Source organism: Aythya fuligula, chromosome 1 (assembly GCF_009819795.1).
Source record: "Aythya fuligula isolate bAytFul2 chromosome 1, bAytFul2.pri, whole genome shotgun sequence".
In the NCBI taxonomy this organism is placed as follows: Eukaryota; Metazoa; Chordata; class Aves; order Anseriformes; family Anatidae; genus Aythya; species Aythya fuligula.
The window spans coordinates 114,746,898-114,763,309 of record NC_045559.1 but is presented as its reverse complement, the minus strand read 5'-3'; the positions used below and the strand labels follow the sequence as shown (position 1 = coordinate 114,763,309).

At 42.0% G+C, this 16,412-nt stretch overlaps 1 protein-coding gene across 1 annotated transcript in view; it reads left to right on the top strand.

Moving 5' to 3' along the window:
- Positions 1–16,412, top strand: part of C2CD2 (C2 calcium dependent domain containing 2) — a 39,700-nt gene that overhangs the window by 11,780 nt on the left and 11,508 nt on the right. The window contains exons 6-12 of the mRNA XM_032207493.1: positions 3,640–3,762; positions 4,054–4,174; positions 7,300–7,408; positions 11,134–11,195; positions 13,279–13,418; positions 13,704–13,875; positions 14,629–14,742. Coding sequence (XP_032063384.1) covers positions 3,640–3,762; positions 4,054–4,174; positions 7,300–7,408; positions 11,134–11,195; positions 13,279–13,418; positions 13,704–13,875; positions 14,629–14,742 — 841 coding nt within the window. The remainder of the gene's footprint in view (positions 1–3,639; positions 3,763–4,053; positions 4,175–7,299; positions 7,409–11,133; positions 11,196–13,278; positions 13,419–13,703; positions 13,876–14,628; positions 14,743–16,412) is intronic.

Genomic DNA, 16,412 nt, shown 5'->3' with positions numbered 1-16,412 from the left:
GGACCTTAGACAACCTCTGCCAAATCTGCCCCAGGTGGTCACTCTGTCCCTCTGCTCAAGGAGGCAGAAAAGATGGGTCTCCAACCCTCTAATGCTTTAAATTAGCAGTAATGGTGGCTAGGGCTAAGCTATCACGTAAGGTTGGAACAACTGAAGTAAAAGTGCCTGTTCCTTTCTGCTGGCCACATTCAGCAGAAGAATGGGGCAGTTATCTATTGACAATGGTATTCTTAAACTGCTTCAGTGAAACTTGCCATGGCTCATCCATCAAAACCCCGCGTCTGTGAAATCTGAGAGCGTCTCTCAGGATCACTGAAGCATTAAAGATAAACCTGCATTTGACAGACAAGTGACCTGGCAAACATTTTTCAGCCAAATTCAAAGGTGTGAAGAATGTCTGTTACTAAATGCCTTCTTTTAGAGCACTTGTAAAATAATGAAAAAAATGTAATGATGTTCCCATCAAAGTAATTAAAAAATTGCCACTTCTTTAACTTAAATAGTTTTGGAATCCGGTAACTCTGGTTCAGATACAGCTCTGAAAAAATTAAAAAAAAAAAAAAAAAAAAAAGGAAATGATGGGTTATCTAGAAATATCTTGAGGCTTTCTGAATTGCACCTTATCTTAGTATATAAATTCTGGTTTTTGACACGTCCTGAAAGAGATTCTTCTGCCTTTGAATCTTCATAATTTTGGGTGGTGGCGGGGGTCACAAACATGGTGACTTTTACACCTTTCCTACACCAGTGGGTGTGTGGTTGCTTGTGTATTACGAGCTTGGTTTTCTGATTGAAAGCCTTGCTAAAGATTAAGGTTAGTGTATAGCAGAGCTGCTTCTGAAGACCTGTACTAAGTGACCCAGAATCATAATTTATTACCATAGCTTTTGTACACAAGAATGTTAAGCTCATAACTAAAGAGAAGCAAGTCTTTTGAAGTGTGTTTTAATGGGGATTTTACTGTGCATCTGGCAGTGTAAATGATCACTTTTTGAACAAGCATTAAGTACTTAACACGTGCGAATAACTTTGGCCCTGTCACTGACCTTCACTGGACTTCAAAACCTGCTTTTGGAGAGGTGCCTAAGTCCAGAGTTACAAAGTGGTTGCAGCGTGCTTTGCCTGTGTTTTTTAAATGAGCCTGTTAAGTTCTTACTACTTAAGGGCTTTTTTTCCCCTTTGAAGTTTCTGTTAGCGTTTGTGGAGATGGCAACAAAGGAAGAGCTATTTAATGTATATAACAAAGAGCAACCTACCCCTTGGAAGTGCCTTCAGCTCTTAAACTTTAATGTTGGCTTCTGTGTCTCTTTTTCTTTTCCTCTTTCGGAAGAGATACTTTGTGTACAAATAAAGATCTGTAATTGCTGATGATTATCTACACAATAGTTCTGTCATCAGTCAAAAGAAGTGGATATAACGACCTATTTTCTGCTGATAAAAGCTGGATGAGCCGGAGCTACCTTTGGCAACCTGTCTGACTTGCGGGGCTTGGGTTGCTCGCGGTTCCGCTACCTTGACCTTGTGTACTGCCTGGCCTCGAGCTAGCCACAGCAGCTCGCTGTCAGCCCCTAGCCTGTGTCAATCCCACAGTAAAACGTGTTGGATTGAACCTTTTTGCTTGGCAGTTAAGTCACTGTGACTTTGCAGGGTATGGTGTGATAGAGCATCGCTTTCCAAATAAAGATGGCTTAAAAAAAAAAGGTTGGCTGGAAAGGAAGCTCTTTAACCAAATTGTGTTGCAAATAACTATGGAAAAAAAAAACACACACACACACACAGGAAATATCTACTAGTGGTATTCCAATGACAGTTGTTGCTGTTATTATTACTAAATAACAAATACCAGGTTAGGTTGGTGGCAAAGTGAGAATTGGCTGGAATTTTACTACTTGGCAACATTCTTCGTCGAACAATGTGTAGGTAAGGGTAGGGGTGGCAAATCACCCCCAAAACAGTAAAAACAGCAAAAACAGCCAACAGTTTATCTGCTTATTAAAATACCCCTCAAAATAAAAATTAGTGAAACTGAGGCTTTCATCAGCCTAATTTTACTTCTTTCATATTTTTAAAAGTAAAAGTATTACCTGCATCTGCAGGAGTACGCTGCTGCCTCTTTCTTTGGCAGTTGTTTTGGGTACCACAGCGTGAGCAAGGCAACGCTGCAGAGGAATTAGCTGGTGCTCTTGTGGGTTTTGAACAGTAGCTGGATGTCATCAGGGGGTGGGTACGTAAGGAGGTGATGAAACAGGATTTCTGTACGCAACATTCCCGGGATTTTTATGAAACGCCCTGGATGTTTCTGTAACACTTGGGTAATTGGGAAAGGGGTGTTACTCCTGATTGGCTTGACCTGTTGTATAAGCTGCAAGCATCCCTTTAGGAGATCAGAAGTAACTCTGTGTGTGTTTTCCTACTTTTAAAAAAGGGCTGAAGGTTTTAAGTGACAGACCATCACTTGACAAAGCTGGGCCTGCTTTGTTGGTGCTGCTTGCTGTGAATCGGTCACGGCATGCTTGCTGTAGGTGTGCTCCCTTCTGCCAGCAGCATGTGGAAGGGCACCTTTTTTTCTTTTTCTGCTTTGTATACTTATTGCATTGCCCATCTATTCTGTATCTTCACCTGTAAGGTGCTTCCCTTTCTTTTAAAGCCTTGCTCTGCAGTAACACAGTCTCTCAATGTGGTACCATGTAAGAAGAGACAGATGAGTCCTCAGATCTTTGTCTTCAACTTCAATCTTTTCTTTAGAAAACAAGCCTCATGGAGATTTCTCCTGGGCTGCCTTCAGAGCAGAGGTAGCATCATACTGCCCTTTACGTGACAGCTTCATTTGAAGATTTGCTCCCTTGTAGATAACTGAGCAGAAGAAAGCTTCCAAGTAGCGTTGACGCTGAAAGCAGGCTTCTACGTGGGCACAGGGGGAGGAGGGATGGTTCACTGTCTAAAGAAACCTACAATTACTCCAGTGAAGCTACACGTGTAAGCAAAATTGGTGACGTGTTCTGATGCTTCAGAGAGGAAGTGTGGAAGCAGGTGATGTTAAATGCAGGTGGCCATGAGGTTTTTGAGTAGGCAAACATATGAGTCAGTCCCATGGAGTGCCATGACTGCCTGTCCATACAGCATGCTTTTTTTCAGCAAAGTTAAAGACCTGCAAGAGATGCTAAAATAACTTTCCAGTGCAGCCCAGGATTAGCACGTTCTCATCTGTCGCAAGCTGGCGTAACTCCCATTAAATCAGTGGCACAGTGCCTATCTGCTTATCCCGTGGCCTGATCCGCTCTCCCCACAGAGTGCAAAGCAGTACAGAAACTTTAAAGCAGCATCATAAGATACAGACTGTCAATGAAACTTCTGTTTTTGTGGCTAATAGCTTTGCCTTCTTAACTCTCAGAACAGAGTGTGGCTTCATTAGCTTACATTTCTAGTTTTTCTTTAATGCTTAGTGTAGAAATTGAACTAATTATCTGCACGATCTCCTGGTACATTTTGTTATTGGCAACAGAAACCATCTCTCTCTCTCATAAAGCTAATTTTCAGTAGCTTCGGTAGTTTAAATATACCAAGTGATATTATTTTCTTTTTTGCCTTAACTTGTATTCTTCTGAATTTTGAACAGCACGATTGTTTGTTTCTCTTTAGGGACAGGGAGCAGGGACATGTGCAATATCTGAAACGCTCAGAGATGTTTTGAAGAACCTCTTTAGCTCAGTTTCTCCATCTGTAGTGTTGAGTACAAGGCCTACAGACATAAAGGAGATTCAGGTAAGTCCTATTCCTATCTGAATCTTTTGAGAAGTCTATTTCTGCATAGTGCTTTTATTTACCTATTCATGACCCACAAACAAGTAAGTTTAACACCACTCAGTGATCAGAAACTGCAATGCTTGCTTTTAAACAACATAGCCTTTGGCAGTGGAGGCTTTGTGATTATAACTCCCATGTGGCTACTTGTAGATGTTACACCACATCACGTCTAATTCCCTATATTAATGTGACAGAAGCTGAACGCGTTTGCATATGCACAATCCCTCTTCTTTTGCTTGCTTTTCACAGAATGTACAGAACACGAGTGTTCTCCCTCAGGGCACTAGTCCGCCTAAACCTCCAAGGGCTCACGAACTGAAACTGCTGGTAAAGAACATTGCAGTAAACCTAGCTGATCACAGTGCTGCAGGTAACGTAGCCCAGAGGATGTTGCGCATTTTTAAGTAGGGTGTTTGTTTTGTTTATTTCTGTGTTTGTTTTCTTCTGGCTGAAATCATTGGAAAGTTCTAGTTTACAAGCTTTGCTCAAAACAAGACGTAAGAAATTGCTGTGCTCTGAGAAACGGGCTTAGTCATGCTTGTACAAAACTGTGTTTTAGACTGGCTGATTATTTAGACACCTTAATCTTCATGGAGACAAATTCATCATGTTTGAAAACAAATTAAAATGAACATATTTGTAGAGCTGGTTGTTTATTTTTGGGAGTTACTTTTTATTTCTAAATAAACACACTTAGGGTGTGTACAAGGTAGTGGGGGAGGGCTCAGACCCAACTCTTCATTAATTCTTAGCAGTGGCATTGGGTTAGTTCAATATGACCTTGTTTTTACATCTGCTTTTCTTTACTTCTGAGCAATTTACTGATTTATGTAAAACTCTCCTCTTTTATGCAAACTTTCTGCAAAGGAGAGGGTTTTTTTTTCGTGGTGGTGGTGTTTTTTTTTGTTTTGTTTTGTTTTTTTCCAATACGGTACTTCTGTGGGGAGGGGAGGGGGGTACCTCTTGCAGATGGAGAATGAAACCAAAAGATCACTGCCTAGTGAAGTTGCACTGTTGGTTTAAGAAAAAAACACTGAGCCTGTCTAACAAGTATTCAAACTACTTCAAGTGCAAGCATGCTTGCATCACTGCTTGAGGCATGAGTGAGCATATTTGGGATTTTGTCAGAGGAAATGCAGACATGAGGCCCTATGATTTATGGTCGCTAACAATTCCGTAACAATCTTTTTAATGGAAGCTTGTGGCTGCTAAATTGGGAAAGGTACTAATTTTGGATAAATATATCCTGCTTGCTTTACTCCTTTTTTCAGTTAGATGTAGCAAGTTTCTGCCCCAGACTGTTGCATAATGCTGCTTTGCTCATCCTGGTTGGAAGCGACTCCTCTAAAACTTTCTGCAGGCTGTTTTTTTAAATATATATGTATATATATAGCGGTTCTGGAACTCTTTGCAGTGAAATGTCCTCTATAAATAAAGCTGTGCTGGAAACTGTAGAGTGCAGCAGGAAAACTCATTCAGAATTCATTGTTACTCTACAGTTTTGTAATGCAAGCTAAGCATTTTCGTAGAGCTGATCATTTTGGCTGCTGTTAAAAAGTCATGAGATGAGATGCCTTTATTAGCACAGAGCACATGCTGCAAAGGATTCATTGCTGTGGGAAGGCTCGCTGAACCCTCCATGAAAAGGAGAGGAAGAGGGGACAATTAATGCACTCTTCTTTAGGAAACTAGATACTGAGAACCAAAAATCACCGCTTGCTCTTCTAAGAGGAGATGGAGGAAATCTTGGTGGTTCCCTAGCAACTCTTGGAGCTCAGATGCTTTGGAGCTGAGAAATAAAGTTTCACAGTGGGGTTTAGCTGGTCACTTTAAATCCAGTGAAAATACTGCACAGCTGGGTAGATGCTGGCTTCTGGACATAGCTTGCTGCCATTTGGTTATTGTTCCCTTCCCTCTTCCTGGCCTTGTCTTGGAACAATAATTAACCATCCTGTTGCAACTCTGAGACTCCCTAGGAGCATGCACTATTGCAGGCTCACCACCGCAGATACATACTGGGTTGGGGAGGGGAGAGGAGGGTTTGTCCATCCTGACCATTAAGCTCAAACATGGGTTGCCAGCAAGGTTTATAGGAGCTTGTGGCTTTCCTATGGATGTGTGAGTTCAGCCGGTGAGTAACCAGCAACAGAACTGGCCTCTGCTTATGGGCTGCATTTGGTTTTGTCTCCTTAATTTGTGCACGTAATCAAACGCTGTCCTAGATTGGTGCTTTATGGCCCACAGTGCATCATCAAGGGTAAAAGGGACTTCTCCTGTTAAGGAAAAAAAAAATCATTAGCTGTGAACAGCAGAGAGCACGGGGCGGAGCTGTTAAAATACCCCGCTGCAGTGTCAGTCCCTGGGTGGCTCCAGTGCAGAGCTGTTTGCACTTTTCTGCACCAGGCTGCTCAGCTCTGCTGGCAGCATGAGCAGGCAGCAGGGACATATGGCTGCTATAACACAAAACTGCCCTGGGTTCATTAACTCAGGCTCAGCGTGCTGGGAAAGCAGCTAAACTACTTACTCCGGGGTTAGCTTGGATCCCAAATAAGCTGCGTGTACGTAGTGCTTTGTCTCCTCTGATAACCTTGTCAGGCCCAAGCTGCTTCTCTGCTTGAGACGGGGCTTCTCCACAGCCCAGCCACACCACCAGTGGACAACTGAGAGCTGGTGGTGATGAATGTAAACCTGGGTTCTTCCAGAGGGCTGGAGGCAGCATATCTTCTGTTTGCTTTGCACAAAGTCATTACTGAGCTTTTCGCTGCTGCCCTTGCTATAGGGGAACCCCAAGACTGAAATGATTTCTAAGGCTGTGGAAGCCAAACAGAAGAAGTTGTTTTAAGAGTGACATGTTGAGCAAATTATTTGCACTTGGATTAGCAAATAGAAAAAAAACTACTCTGGTACACCAGTTAGTCACTGGAGTGAATTCCAAGATCAAGGTGTAGTAACTCTGCACCAGTACTCTGAAATGCCATGAACTTGTTAGAAACTGCAATTCATAAAGCCATCATTAATTAACATGACTGTGATTGTTCCCTTGCTAGCAGAAGAAAGTTTATTTGGTGTCCAAAGAAACCGTGTGACTCTGGCCACTAGGAACTTTGGTCTGTTTTTGTAGAGCAGCTCAAAGCAACTTTACTTCCCCACCCACACCACCACCTCCTTGTTATTCACTCTGCATCCACATCCTTTCTTTTTATCTTTCTGTGCCTGCACTTCCTTGCTTCATGACAGAATTTAAAATGGGTCACCATGTTTCACACTGTATAGAAGAGCGTGTTGGACAACGATGACCCGGTCTCAACCAGTGCCATTATTGCACATGGTTTACAAACCGAGGGGAGAAATTTATTCCGTGAGTGGGTAAGAAAGTGTTTCCAAATGGTCTGTTCAAAAGTTCAATATGTAAGGAAGGGAATTCTTCACTTTCTTTTGAGTAAGTATATCTCCTGGTGATGGAGTATTAATAACTTTTTTTTCCCCCCCTTACAGGCAGCACAAACCTTGTGTGTATAGTTCAGTTGAATGACCCTATGCAGAAGTTTTCCAGCTCTGTAGCCAAAAATGCTGCAAATCCCTTTTGGAAGGAAGAGTTTGTCTTGTAAGTAACTTACCTACAGAGAACATTTCATAGTTTTTTGTTTTGTTTTGTTTTGTTTTTTACTGGCACTATGTGAAGTTTCAAGGGAAGAACAATGTTTTGAAATATGTCCTGTCAGGTGGCCTCGGAAAAATCTGGAGCTGGTAGGGACTGCTGGATATCTAATTACCCTCTGCGTGGATATGAGATCAAATAGGTCTCTAGATCTCCCTGGCAGATATCTGGCTGTAGTTAATGACAGCAATAACAGGCAAAACAGATCACCCTGTACTCCAATTCAGTGTCAAAAAAAAAAAAATGTTAGCAAGGTTTTTAAGTCACTTTACCTTGAAAACTGCATCTGAGGAAATCTGATGTCTCTCCCTTCCCTCTCCCCCAACTGGGACATGTAAATGTGCAGACAGGTTGACTGTCTAAAAGAATTATGGCTATTATACAAAGCAGAGTGTAAAACTAGATAGTAACTAACTAGGTTGTTGTTTTTTTTATGTAGAACATAAATGGGAATTTGGGGCAGCCTGCACAGTATTGTGTGATTTATGCAGCTTCTGTAAATAGGGTCAAAAGTGAGCAGTTCTGAAACTGTTTTAATTTCCACTTTCTGGTGGCAGAGCAGAAAATATCTGGTTGCTTCTGTGTTGTTTGAGGAGAGGAGTGGGGAGCCACAGATACGGTGATGAGTTATAGATGTGTTTCTCTAGTGGCTTTAGACAAGCACACAGGCAGAAGCAGCTTTCCAGGGAAATGGGGTAGTGATGCTGCCATGCAACATACTACAGGTGCTGCTTTTTTTTTTTTTTTTTTTTTCCTTCTACTGGATTATTAACGTGAGAGGCACTTGGTATGTGGTAGACTATCCATGGTTCTCTATGTAGCTTTCCTTTCCCACTTCAGTTCTTCCATTCATAGAATCATCTAGGGTGGAAAAGACCTTTAAGATCATAGACATAAACTTGGGTTGAAAGGGAACCTTAAAGACTATCTAGTTCCAAACCATGGGCAGGGATGCCACCCACTAGATAAGGTTGTCCAGGGCCTCATCCAGTCTGGCCTTGAACATCTCCAGGGATGGGGCATCCACAACCTCTCTCGGCAACCCGTGCCAGTGCCTCACTGCCCTCTGAATGAAGAATTTCCTCCTAACCTCTAATTTAAGTTTCCCCTCTTTTAGTTTAAAACCGTTCACCCTTGTCCTGTCTATCTGATTGAGCAAAAAGTTGCTCTCCATCTTTTTTATAAGCGCTCTCTAAGTATTGAGAGGCTGCATTGAGGTCTCCCCAGTCTTCCCTTCCTGAAGCTGAACATCCCCAGCTCTCTCAGCCTTTCTTCACAGGAGAGGTGCTCCAGCCCTCTGAGCATCTTTGTGGCCCTCCTCTGGACCTGCTCTACCAGCCCCACATCCTTCTGGTGCTGGGGGCCCCAGACCTGGACGCAGCACTCCGAGTGGGGCCTCACAAGGGCAGAGCAGAGGGGCACAATCCCCTCCCTCCACCCGCTGGCCACCCCTCTGCTGATGCAGTTCAGGATGCAGCTGGCCTTCTGGGCTGCAAGCACACACTGCTGGTGATCATCAAGAACAAGTCCACCTGTTTTTCTTTGATGTTTTTCATCACTATCTAGTCACAGCGTGGCATTCACCATACTCATTCTTTCTCTTGTGAAGCAGAACCTCACCTTGCAAAGGTCTGAGTGAGCATTCAGCCCTGTGCCTGTCAGTGCTGAGTGCTGCCTTCCTTGAGGAGTGCTGTGCACTTCTGTGTGTTTCTCCTCAACTTCCAGGGGACATAAGTGCGCAGATCTTTTCCTGCCTCCCCATTGCAGTTTTACTGGGCCGTGCCTACCTACTTTATGGGAGCGTGCTCTGCAAAAGCAGGAGTGTCGAGGGGAAAAGCAATACGGGTTGCTTGAAATAAAGGAAGGCACTGGGACTGGTTGTCAGAAGCTGTGCAGGACTTTGAGAACACTTGACTCCTCTGAATGCGTGCAGAAGGTGAGATGATAAGAAGTCACTGAGGTCAGCAAATTCAAATGGATGTTGCAGAACAACACTGAGAAGTCCCATCTTTCTGTGTGGCTTGGTGGAGAAATATGCCTCGTGTCTCCTCCTGCTGGCAAGCGGAGAACCAGCTAGGAAGCTCTCTTCCTACAATTCGATGACTTCATGTCTTACAGAGCCTGATTTCAGTTACGAGGATCTACAGCTTTTGTGGGAAGCCAGAGCAGGCTGCATTGTTCCCATCGCAGCTTAAGGATTAGTGTGATGCAGCTTCTTCTCCACAGTAGGAGAAACAATGCACTTCGTTAGCAGCTTTCTTTTCTGGCGTATCTCAAAGTGCTTCACTCCCTAGGTTTGTGAATCACGTCAGCCATCTGTTGGTGGAGCAGCATGTGCTCAGTGTTGTCGAACAGACACACGCCCAGCGCTTTCAGACAGGAAGTTTATAAGAATAATGACCTTTCCAACTGAAAGTGCAGAGGGAGGGCAGGCAGGATGTGATTAAGTTGACTGGAATTTGGCCTTGATGCTAGGGATAATGCTGGGTTTTCCACGATGTTTGCTATTTTTTGGAAGGGCATGAGGTAAGCTTGGGGACTTTTAAAGATAAGTGATCAGGATTTGAGTGTATACTTTCTTTCACATTCATTCCCCCCTGACTTTTTTAATTCAGAAACAAAAATACCCACCAGCTTGAAGACCAGTGTCCTGACCACCATGTCAGGCCTTGATTTAGCTTTGTGAGAAGAGCAGCAACAGGTAGCCTCAAGGTGCTTTTTCTCAGGTTTTGGAGGTGCAGGAGGGGATGGTAGAGGCAGGGAGAAGGTTAAAGCCTGCTGCGTAGGTTATGTCCTGGAGCATCTGATGGAGCTGGAGTATCTGCAACCAAGATCACGCCAGCCTGAAGTGGAGACATGGAAAAATAAAATACATGCATGTGTTCCCTCGAGGTTTTTGGCAGAACACTTGCCAAAATGGGCGTAAAATCAAGTTTTACTACAAGACTCCTCAGTAGCTACCCAGTTCACTGTTTCACTGGAGGGAAGTTTTTGTTGTTGTTGTTTTTTTAAATCTCTTGTCTGGTACATCTTACAGAGTTCTACAAATGCCAGTAGTTCTGCTAATAGTACACATTAGTTCTGTCACAGAGAAACTATTTCTTCTTATCTTGCAACATCCTTCAGTCTTATTTTGGAAAAGTCATACTGACTTTTCTCACTTGAGCCTGTTGACTATTTCCTCGCTTCTCTCTTGCTTTGCAGGACGCTTTCCTGCTTTGACAAGATAATGCACAGCTTTGAATAGGCAGTTGATTGGACCTATTCCAGCATCTTAACTTAAAAATTTCAGCAATGCTCACTTCTGAACCTGCCAGGAAAAAAAAATGGCTTTCTTAGTGCTGCTGCATAGCAGTTGGACTAGGGACTATCAGCCTGAAAGGCAGTGCTGGGGAGAAGAAAAGCCTCTGACAGTTTAGGCAGTTGAACTTCTGAACCATGCTGGAGGGAACCAAACCCTGTTTTTCTGGCTGAGATTCCTTTAGTCATTCTTACTGAGGTCAAAAAGAAGCCACGCACACTGCCTGCCCGGCACCCGGGTGGGTTGGCCGTGTGGGGCTGTGCTTGGTGCAAGGCAAGGAGCTGGGGACCAGAAAGAGACAGGGAATATCTACATGGGAAGGAGAATGTTTTGCATACAAAAAACTAACATAGTTTCATTTATTTTGCAGTGAACTAAGTGCCAAATCAAAAACATTGCAACTGCAAATAGTAGAAGATGGAAAGTTGGATAGTAAGTATTAAAACTGAGGCGTTTTGCATGATCACCTCATGAGCATTGCTAAATGTTGACATGAATCCTCCTTTAGTTCCACCTGGCTGTATAGCCAATATAAGAAACTGATTTGTGAACCTGTGTAGAAGTTCAGGTGTCTTATGCTGACTCGTCCTGACTGTCCCGTCAGCTGTACTTTCTGTAATGTAGAGAGCCCTGGAGGAGAAAACAACAGCAAAAGGGAGATCAGCTGAAAAGAGCTAGCCAAGTTTATACAAAACAGACATGTTGAGGAAGATGTTTAAGCTAAGTTTATGTTTTAAAACTCAGTAAGCCTGTCCTCAAATGTAGGTCCTAGAGTCGAAATCCACAGAAAACTGCAGAGTTCTTGGGTCCACCTGGGTCAGCCGCTGTCTAGGGACTTTCTTACTTCCACCAGTAAGCCTGGACAGAAGAGAAATAAACTGTTAAAAAGTATCTGTCCTCCTCAGGACAGATTTAAGGTTGCAAATGAATCTTGAATCAGCCTTTGTTTCTAGGCTGTCAATAGCTGTTGGTAATCCTAATTATTTACCCTTCTAAAGTTTTAACAGTTTCTCTGTAAGTATTTTTTGTTTCAAGTTAATCTTTCCCCTTCTTTCTCTGACTGAAGGGTAATTGTTCATCCTAACTCCTTCCTTTTCAAGCCCAAAAGACTGCCCAGCCAGTACCAAGTATAAAATGCACTAATTCTGGTTGCATTGGATTAAATATAAAACTTATGGAATGAAATATTTTTGATTCTATTGTTACAGTTTACAATTAGTTTTCAGTGGCAGAGAAAAACTCACCACCAAACTATTGCACAGTGTTTATTCAGAGAAGTATTCCCTTCCAAGTGCTGAGGGTAAGGGATGGGTAGGTTTTGAGACCAGGGAGCATGTTGAGCTGTTTGCATGAGCTTTGTAAAGTTGCTCCAAAAATACGTTGCTTACCTGAGCTTTATTGAAGTGATGCCACAAGTTCATAAATTCTTCTCATAGGTACTGCTTGTCCTTTTGCTGATACACTTCTGCTTTAACTAGAAGTAGCAACTGTATTTCACCTCTTGAATCCATTTGCTTTTTCCTTCTTACACCGTGTTTCAGATATAAAACAAACAGGCAACAAATGACTATTTGTTGAAGGATTATTTGAAGGATGGGAAGTCAAATGTAAGCAAATGATTTTAAAAAAACCTCTGATGTGGATGCTGTTTTTCTGTTTGAGAGAGAGAGGGGAGATCTATATAATCAGCAAATGCATATTGTTTCTTATATAAAGTCTAGTCGTCAAGCATCTTTTGTAATGGGTCTTTCAAACAATACCAGTAGTATACCACATCCTTCTGAGAGTGTAAATATCAACCTGGTTTTAAAACAAAAAAGTCCCAGTTGATTACAATGACAGTTGTCTTTCTTCTCCCCTGGCTCCACCACTGCCTTAGCTGTTCTTCTCCCAAAAATCTGAATGGAAAACTCAGAGTAGAATCATGAGAGTGGGTAATGGGAGTATAATGTAGATCTCTGTGCCCTTGGATTTTGCATAAAACTAGGATTTCATCCCTGAAATCATGCAGTAATTTTGCTAATGGTTTGCTCCAGTCTAATGTAGCTAACAAAGGGGAGGAATAAGAGAACCGACACTGAAGATCAAATTAAGAAACAATATTCTTGATGATACACCAGTTTACTAGGAACCCAAGGAGGTGTTCTCTGAAAAGAAAGATGGAAGTAACCCATTAAGGAGATTGTTCAAGAACGTAATATTACTATTTCTAACTGTTTTTTTTTTTTTCCTCTAAGCATTCTGCTTATACAGGGGGGGAAATGGCCAGAAATAGTGGCAAGCAGGTCATGTTTCATGTATCCATTCTTTGTTGCTCAGTATTAGGCCAGACTGGGGAACAGTTGAAAAATGCAAAGAAAGCTCTGAACAAGGCACTCACTGTCCCGTGGTGTAGAAACAGTTCTTGTAATTAGCTGCTGCTCTTCCTCCTTTCCTGTCTCCTCATCCTTAAATATACTGACAGCTCAGATGAGTGCTGATTTATTATTATTTTTTTAAAATTTATTTCTTCTAGGTTCTTTGTCCTCAAAGGCAACTGTACCTCTAGATTTGTTCAGGAAGCAACCTTCTGGCCAACAAAGCTTTGCACTGAACAGCACGGCCGGTGAGAGCAGTCCAGAGCTGGGGCCTCGGCTGGGATCCATTAGTGCAGAGGTATGGCCCGGGGATATTTTTAGGGTGGATCTTTGACTTCTGGAGGGCCTTGTAAATGCTCATCTTGTGCTGTGGACTGTCCTTCACAGTGCAGTGCAATGTGTGGCCCAATTCGAGTAGCACATTCATATTCTATGGCAACACGTCACACTGTATGTGTGCATATCAAAAGTAATAGCTGGCTATTGAATGTTCTTAGAAATGTTAAAGGAGCACTAGCTAGGAATGTTAATGTCCTTCTTGCTTATCTGCACCACTAAGGTGAAATATCTTTTCTCTTCCTAGTTCTTCTTTATAGAACCTAATGAGCTAAAGACCTGGCAAGTTTCTTCTCCAGTGTCGAGCACTAAGATAGAAAAGGATCGAACTGTGATGCCCTGTGGGACTGTGGTCACTACTGTAACTGCTGTGAAAACCAAACCTCGACTAGAAGGGAGATCATCTCCTCTGAGCACAGGTGAGGAAGTCCAATTATTTTTATGTTTGCCATTAGGACTGTCGGTTGGGAGCAGGAGAATTCGGTGCAAGGAGAGAGTGGGTTGAAAGGGAAGGTGCTGGTGTCCAGATTTCTCTGATGTGTTGGTGGTGGGGGGCATTTTTTGTATTCTTCAAAATCAGGTTTTTCATTTTCATGAAGCCTTGTTCTTACAAGAGGAGAGGTTGGTGCTCCTTTTAGTACACGCTTTAAAGCTTTATGCTGGAGTAATAATGTAGAAGAACTTTGTGGGTGTTTTTCCCATGTGACAAAAGTGTCAGTCTCTGAGTGCTTGCTAGTGACAGTCTTGTTGCTGTGCCTTCTAACCTCGGTGTGTATTATAATCTGTGGTGAGGATTGGTGTGTCATTCTCTGACAAACTTTTTTCAGAATACTTTTGAGGAGCAGACTCAATTCTTCTTGGGATATATATGAAAATAAAATCTCTAAACAGTCTTTGTTTGAAGTCTCACAAAGAGCTGCAGTCTCTTCAGTTCTCAAAGCAGATCTTTTGCTTAAATGTATATTGTCTAGTATATTACAGAAAATGCTTAAAATAAATTCCTATACTTCACAGGTCTTTAGGGGGTCACACTAACATAGAGAGCATGCATTGAGACTGCTTTCTCAAACACTTATGTTTTGAACAAGCTTTTAAATTGGTATAATTTACTCTTATTATTTTCATAGTAAGTGTCTCAAATAGTTTAAATAACCAAGAAATTTGGTCTTCAGATTCTCCTGTGAAAACTCCAGTTAAGGTCAAGATGATTGAAAAGGATTTCTCTGTTCAAGCTACCCATTCTCATGGTGCTACAGTCAGCAAAACTTTATCATCTTCAGATACAGGTAATAGAAACTTTCGAGGCTTATAATCAGAGCACGTCTCTCTAGGCTGCACATGGGATTAATGTAATCCTGTTAAAATAACAACAAACCCACATGGCTACTGCCTTTCAACAGGCACTGAGTTGTTTATGTTAGCAAGTGCTGTGGTTAGGGATATAGCAGTCTTGCAATAGAAGCCTGTTTTTAATTGGAGATTTAAATTACTAATTTTGAAAAAATAACAATGAGCTGTGGTTTGGAGAGGGGAGATGACTGCAAAAAAAAAAAAAAAAAAAAAAAAAGCCAGGCTGGCTTTTCTCTTACTTCTGAATGAAAGGCTCCTCCTTTATAAAGGCATGAGGGATACTGCACAAAATGAAAAACGTCCAAAACTTAACTCTAAGGCCATTCTGAATTCCCCTCTCTGAATAGAAGGCTTCAGGCTGGCTTGATGTAAAGCAGACCGGAACAGCAGGAACACTGAATTCTCTTCCAAACTCTGCCACTGTTGTTTTGTTTGGTGCTAATGCAAATACATAATCTTGCTGTGCCAGTTTGTTCACTTTCCTAAGTCATCTGGCGTGTAGTTGAAGAGCCATTAGGTTCTTCAGAGCATCAGGTAGCATTGACGATATCTTTAATTACAAATTCACCTTGAATTCAACTCGATTTTGACTCTGTGCCCTGTGTTTTCGGGGTACAACTGTGAATCGTCAGCATATTTTTCAGGCCTTTGTGTTGTCACCATTCATTCTTCAGCTCTGTAGGCAGCAGTGATGAAAGATGTGGTCCAGTATAGCTGTAAATGGCACGTGATGTGGAGTTCAGTTTTCTTTGTACATATTTGAGCACACATGGGACAATCTGGAGACGATCTAGGCTGCACCTGGAACAGTCAGAAGGCTTGTTCAGAGATAGAGATGTACAGGCAAAAAGTCAAAAATTTGGGAAGGACTGCAAACTATGGGTTAATAACACTTGAATTTTTCCCTGTCTTTAGACAAATGTTACCACAAAGCAGGATGGTATTTACTAAGCCAATCTGGGAAGCCTTAGACTTCCAAGTTTTCTCTCATAACTTATTTTGATCTCAAAGATAAAAAGCACTTACTGGAAAACCTGTGAATGCAGCTTAGGGCACATTGAGAATGGGCAGTGTTTTTCTTTTTATGGGAGTTCAGGGGAATTTCTGTGAAATATTAATACACCACAACAGGAAGAATTACTCATTAGATCAAAAGCTCAAGGAAAATGAAAGGAATACAAAGGAGCATTCAGTATGGCAATAACTTAGGTAGTATTTATTACAAACATGAAGCCATAATAGCTACAAGCTCTATGGAAAAGACGCTGTGTCCTTGCCATAGTTCTAAATAATGACAACAATAAGAGTCGGTAAGTGCTTCTGATGCTGTCCTGAGCACTCAGCTCTTCCAAGGGGCTTTGCAGTGGTTATGAAGGTGGAAAAGCAGGGGTTTGTATCAAATGTGCAGGCGTGCGTGGGTGTGCATTCCACTTGTGCACACCTACTGTTAAATTTCAGAGGTATCTGAGGTACTTAGTGTGGTATTATTATTTAGGCCTCATTTTTTTGTGCCTTAATGTCACAATAACAAAGAGACACCACTCAGTTTAATCAATGCTATTCCTGACTGTATCCTTTTGTTTTTAAATCTCTTATTAAAGAGCCC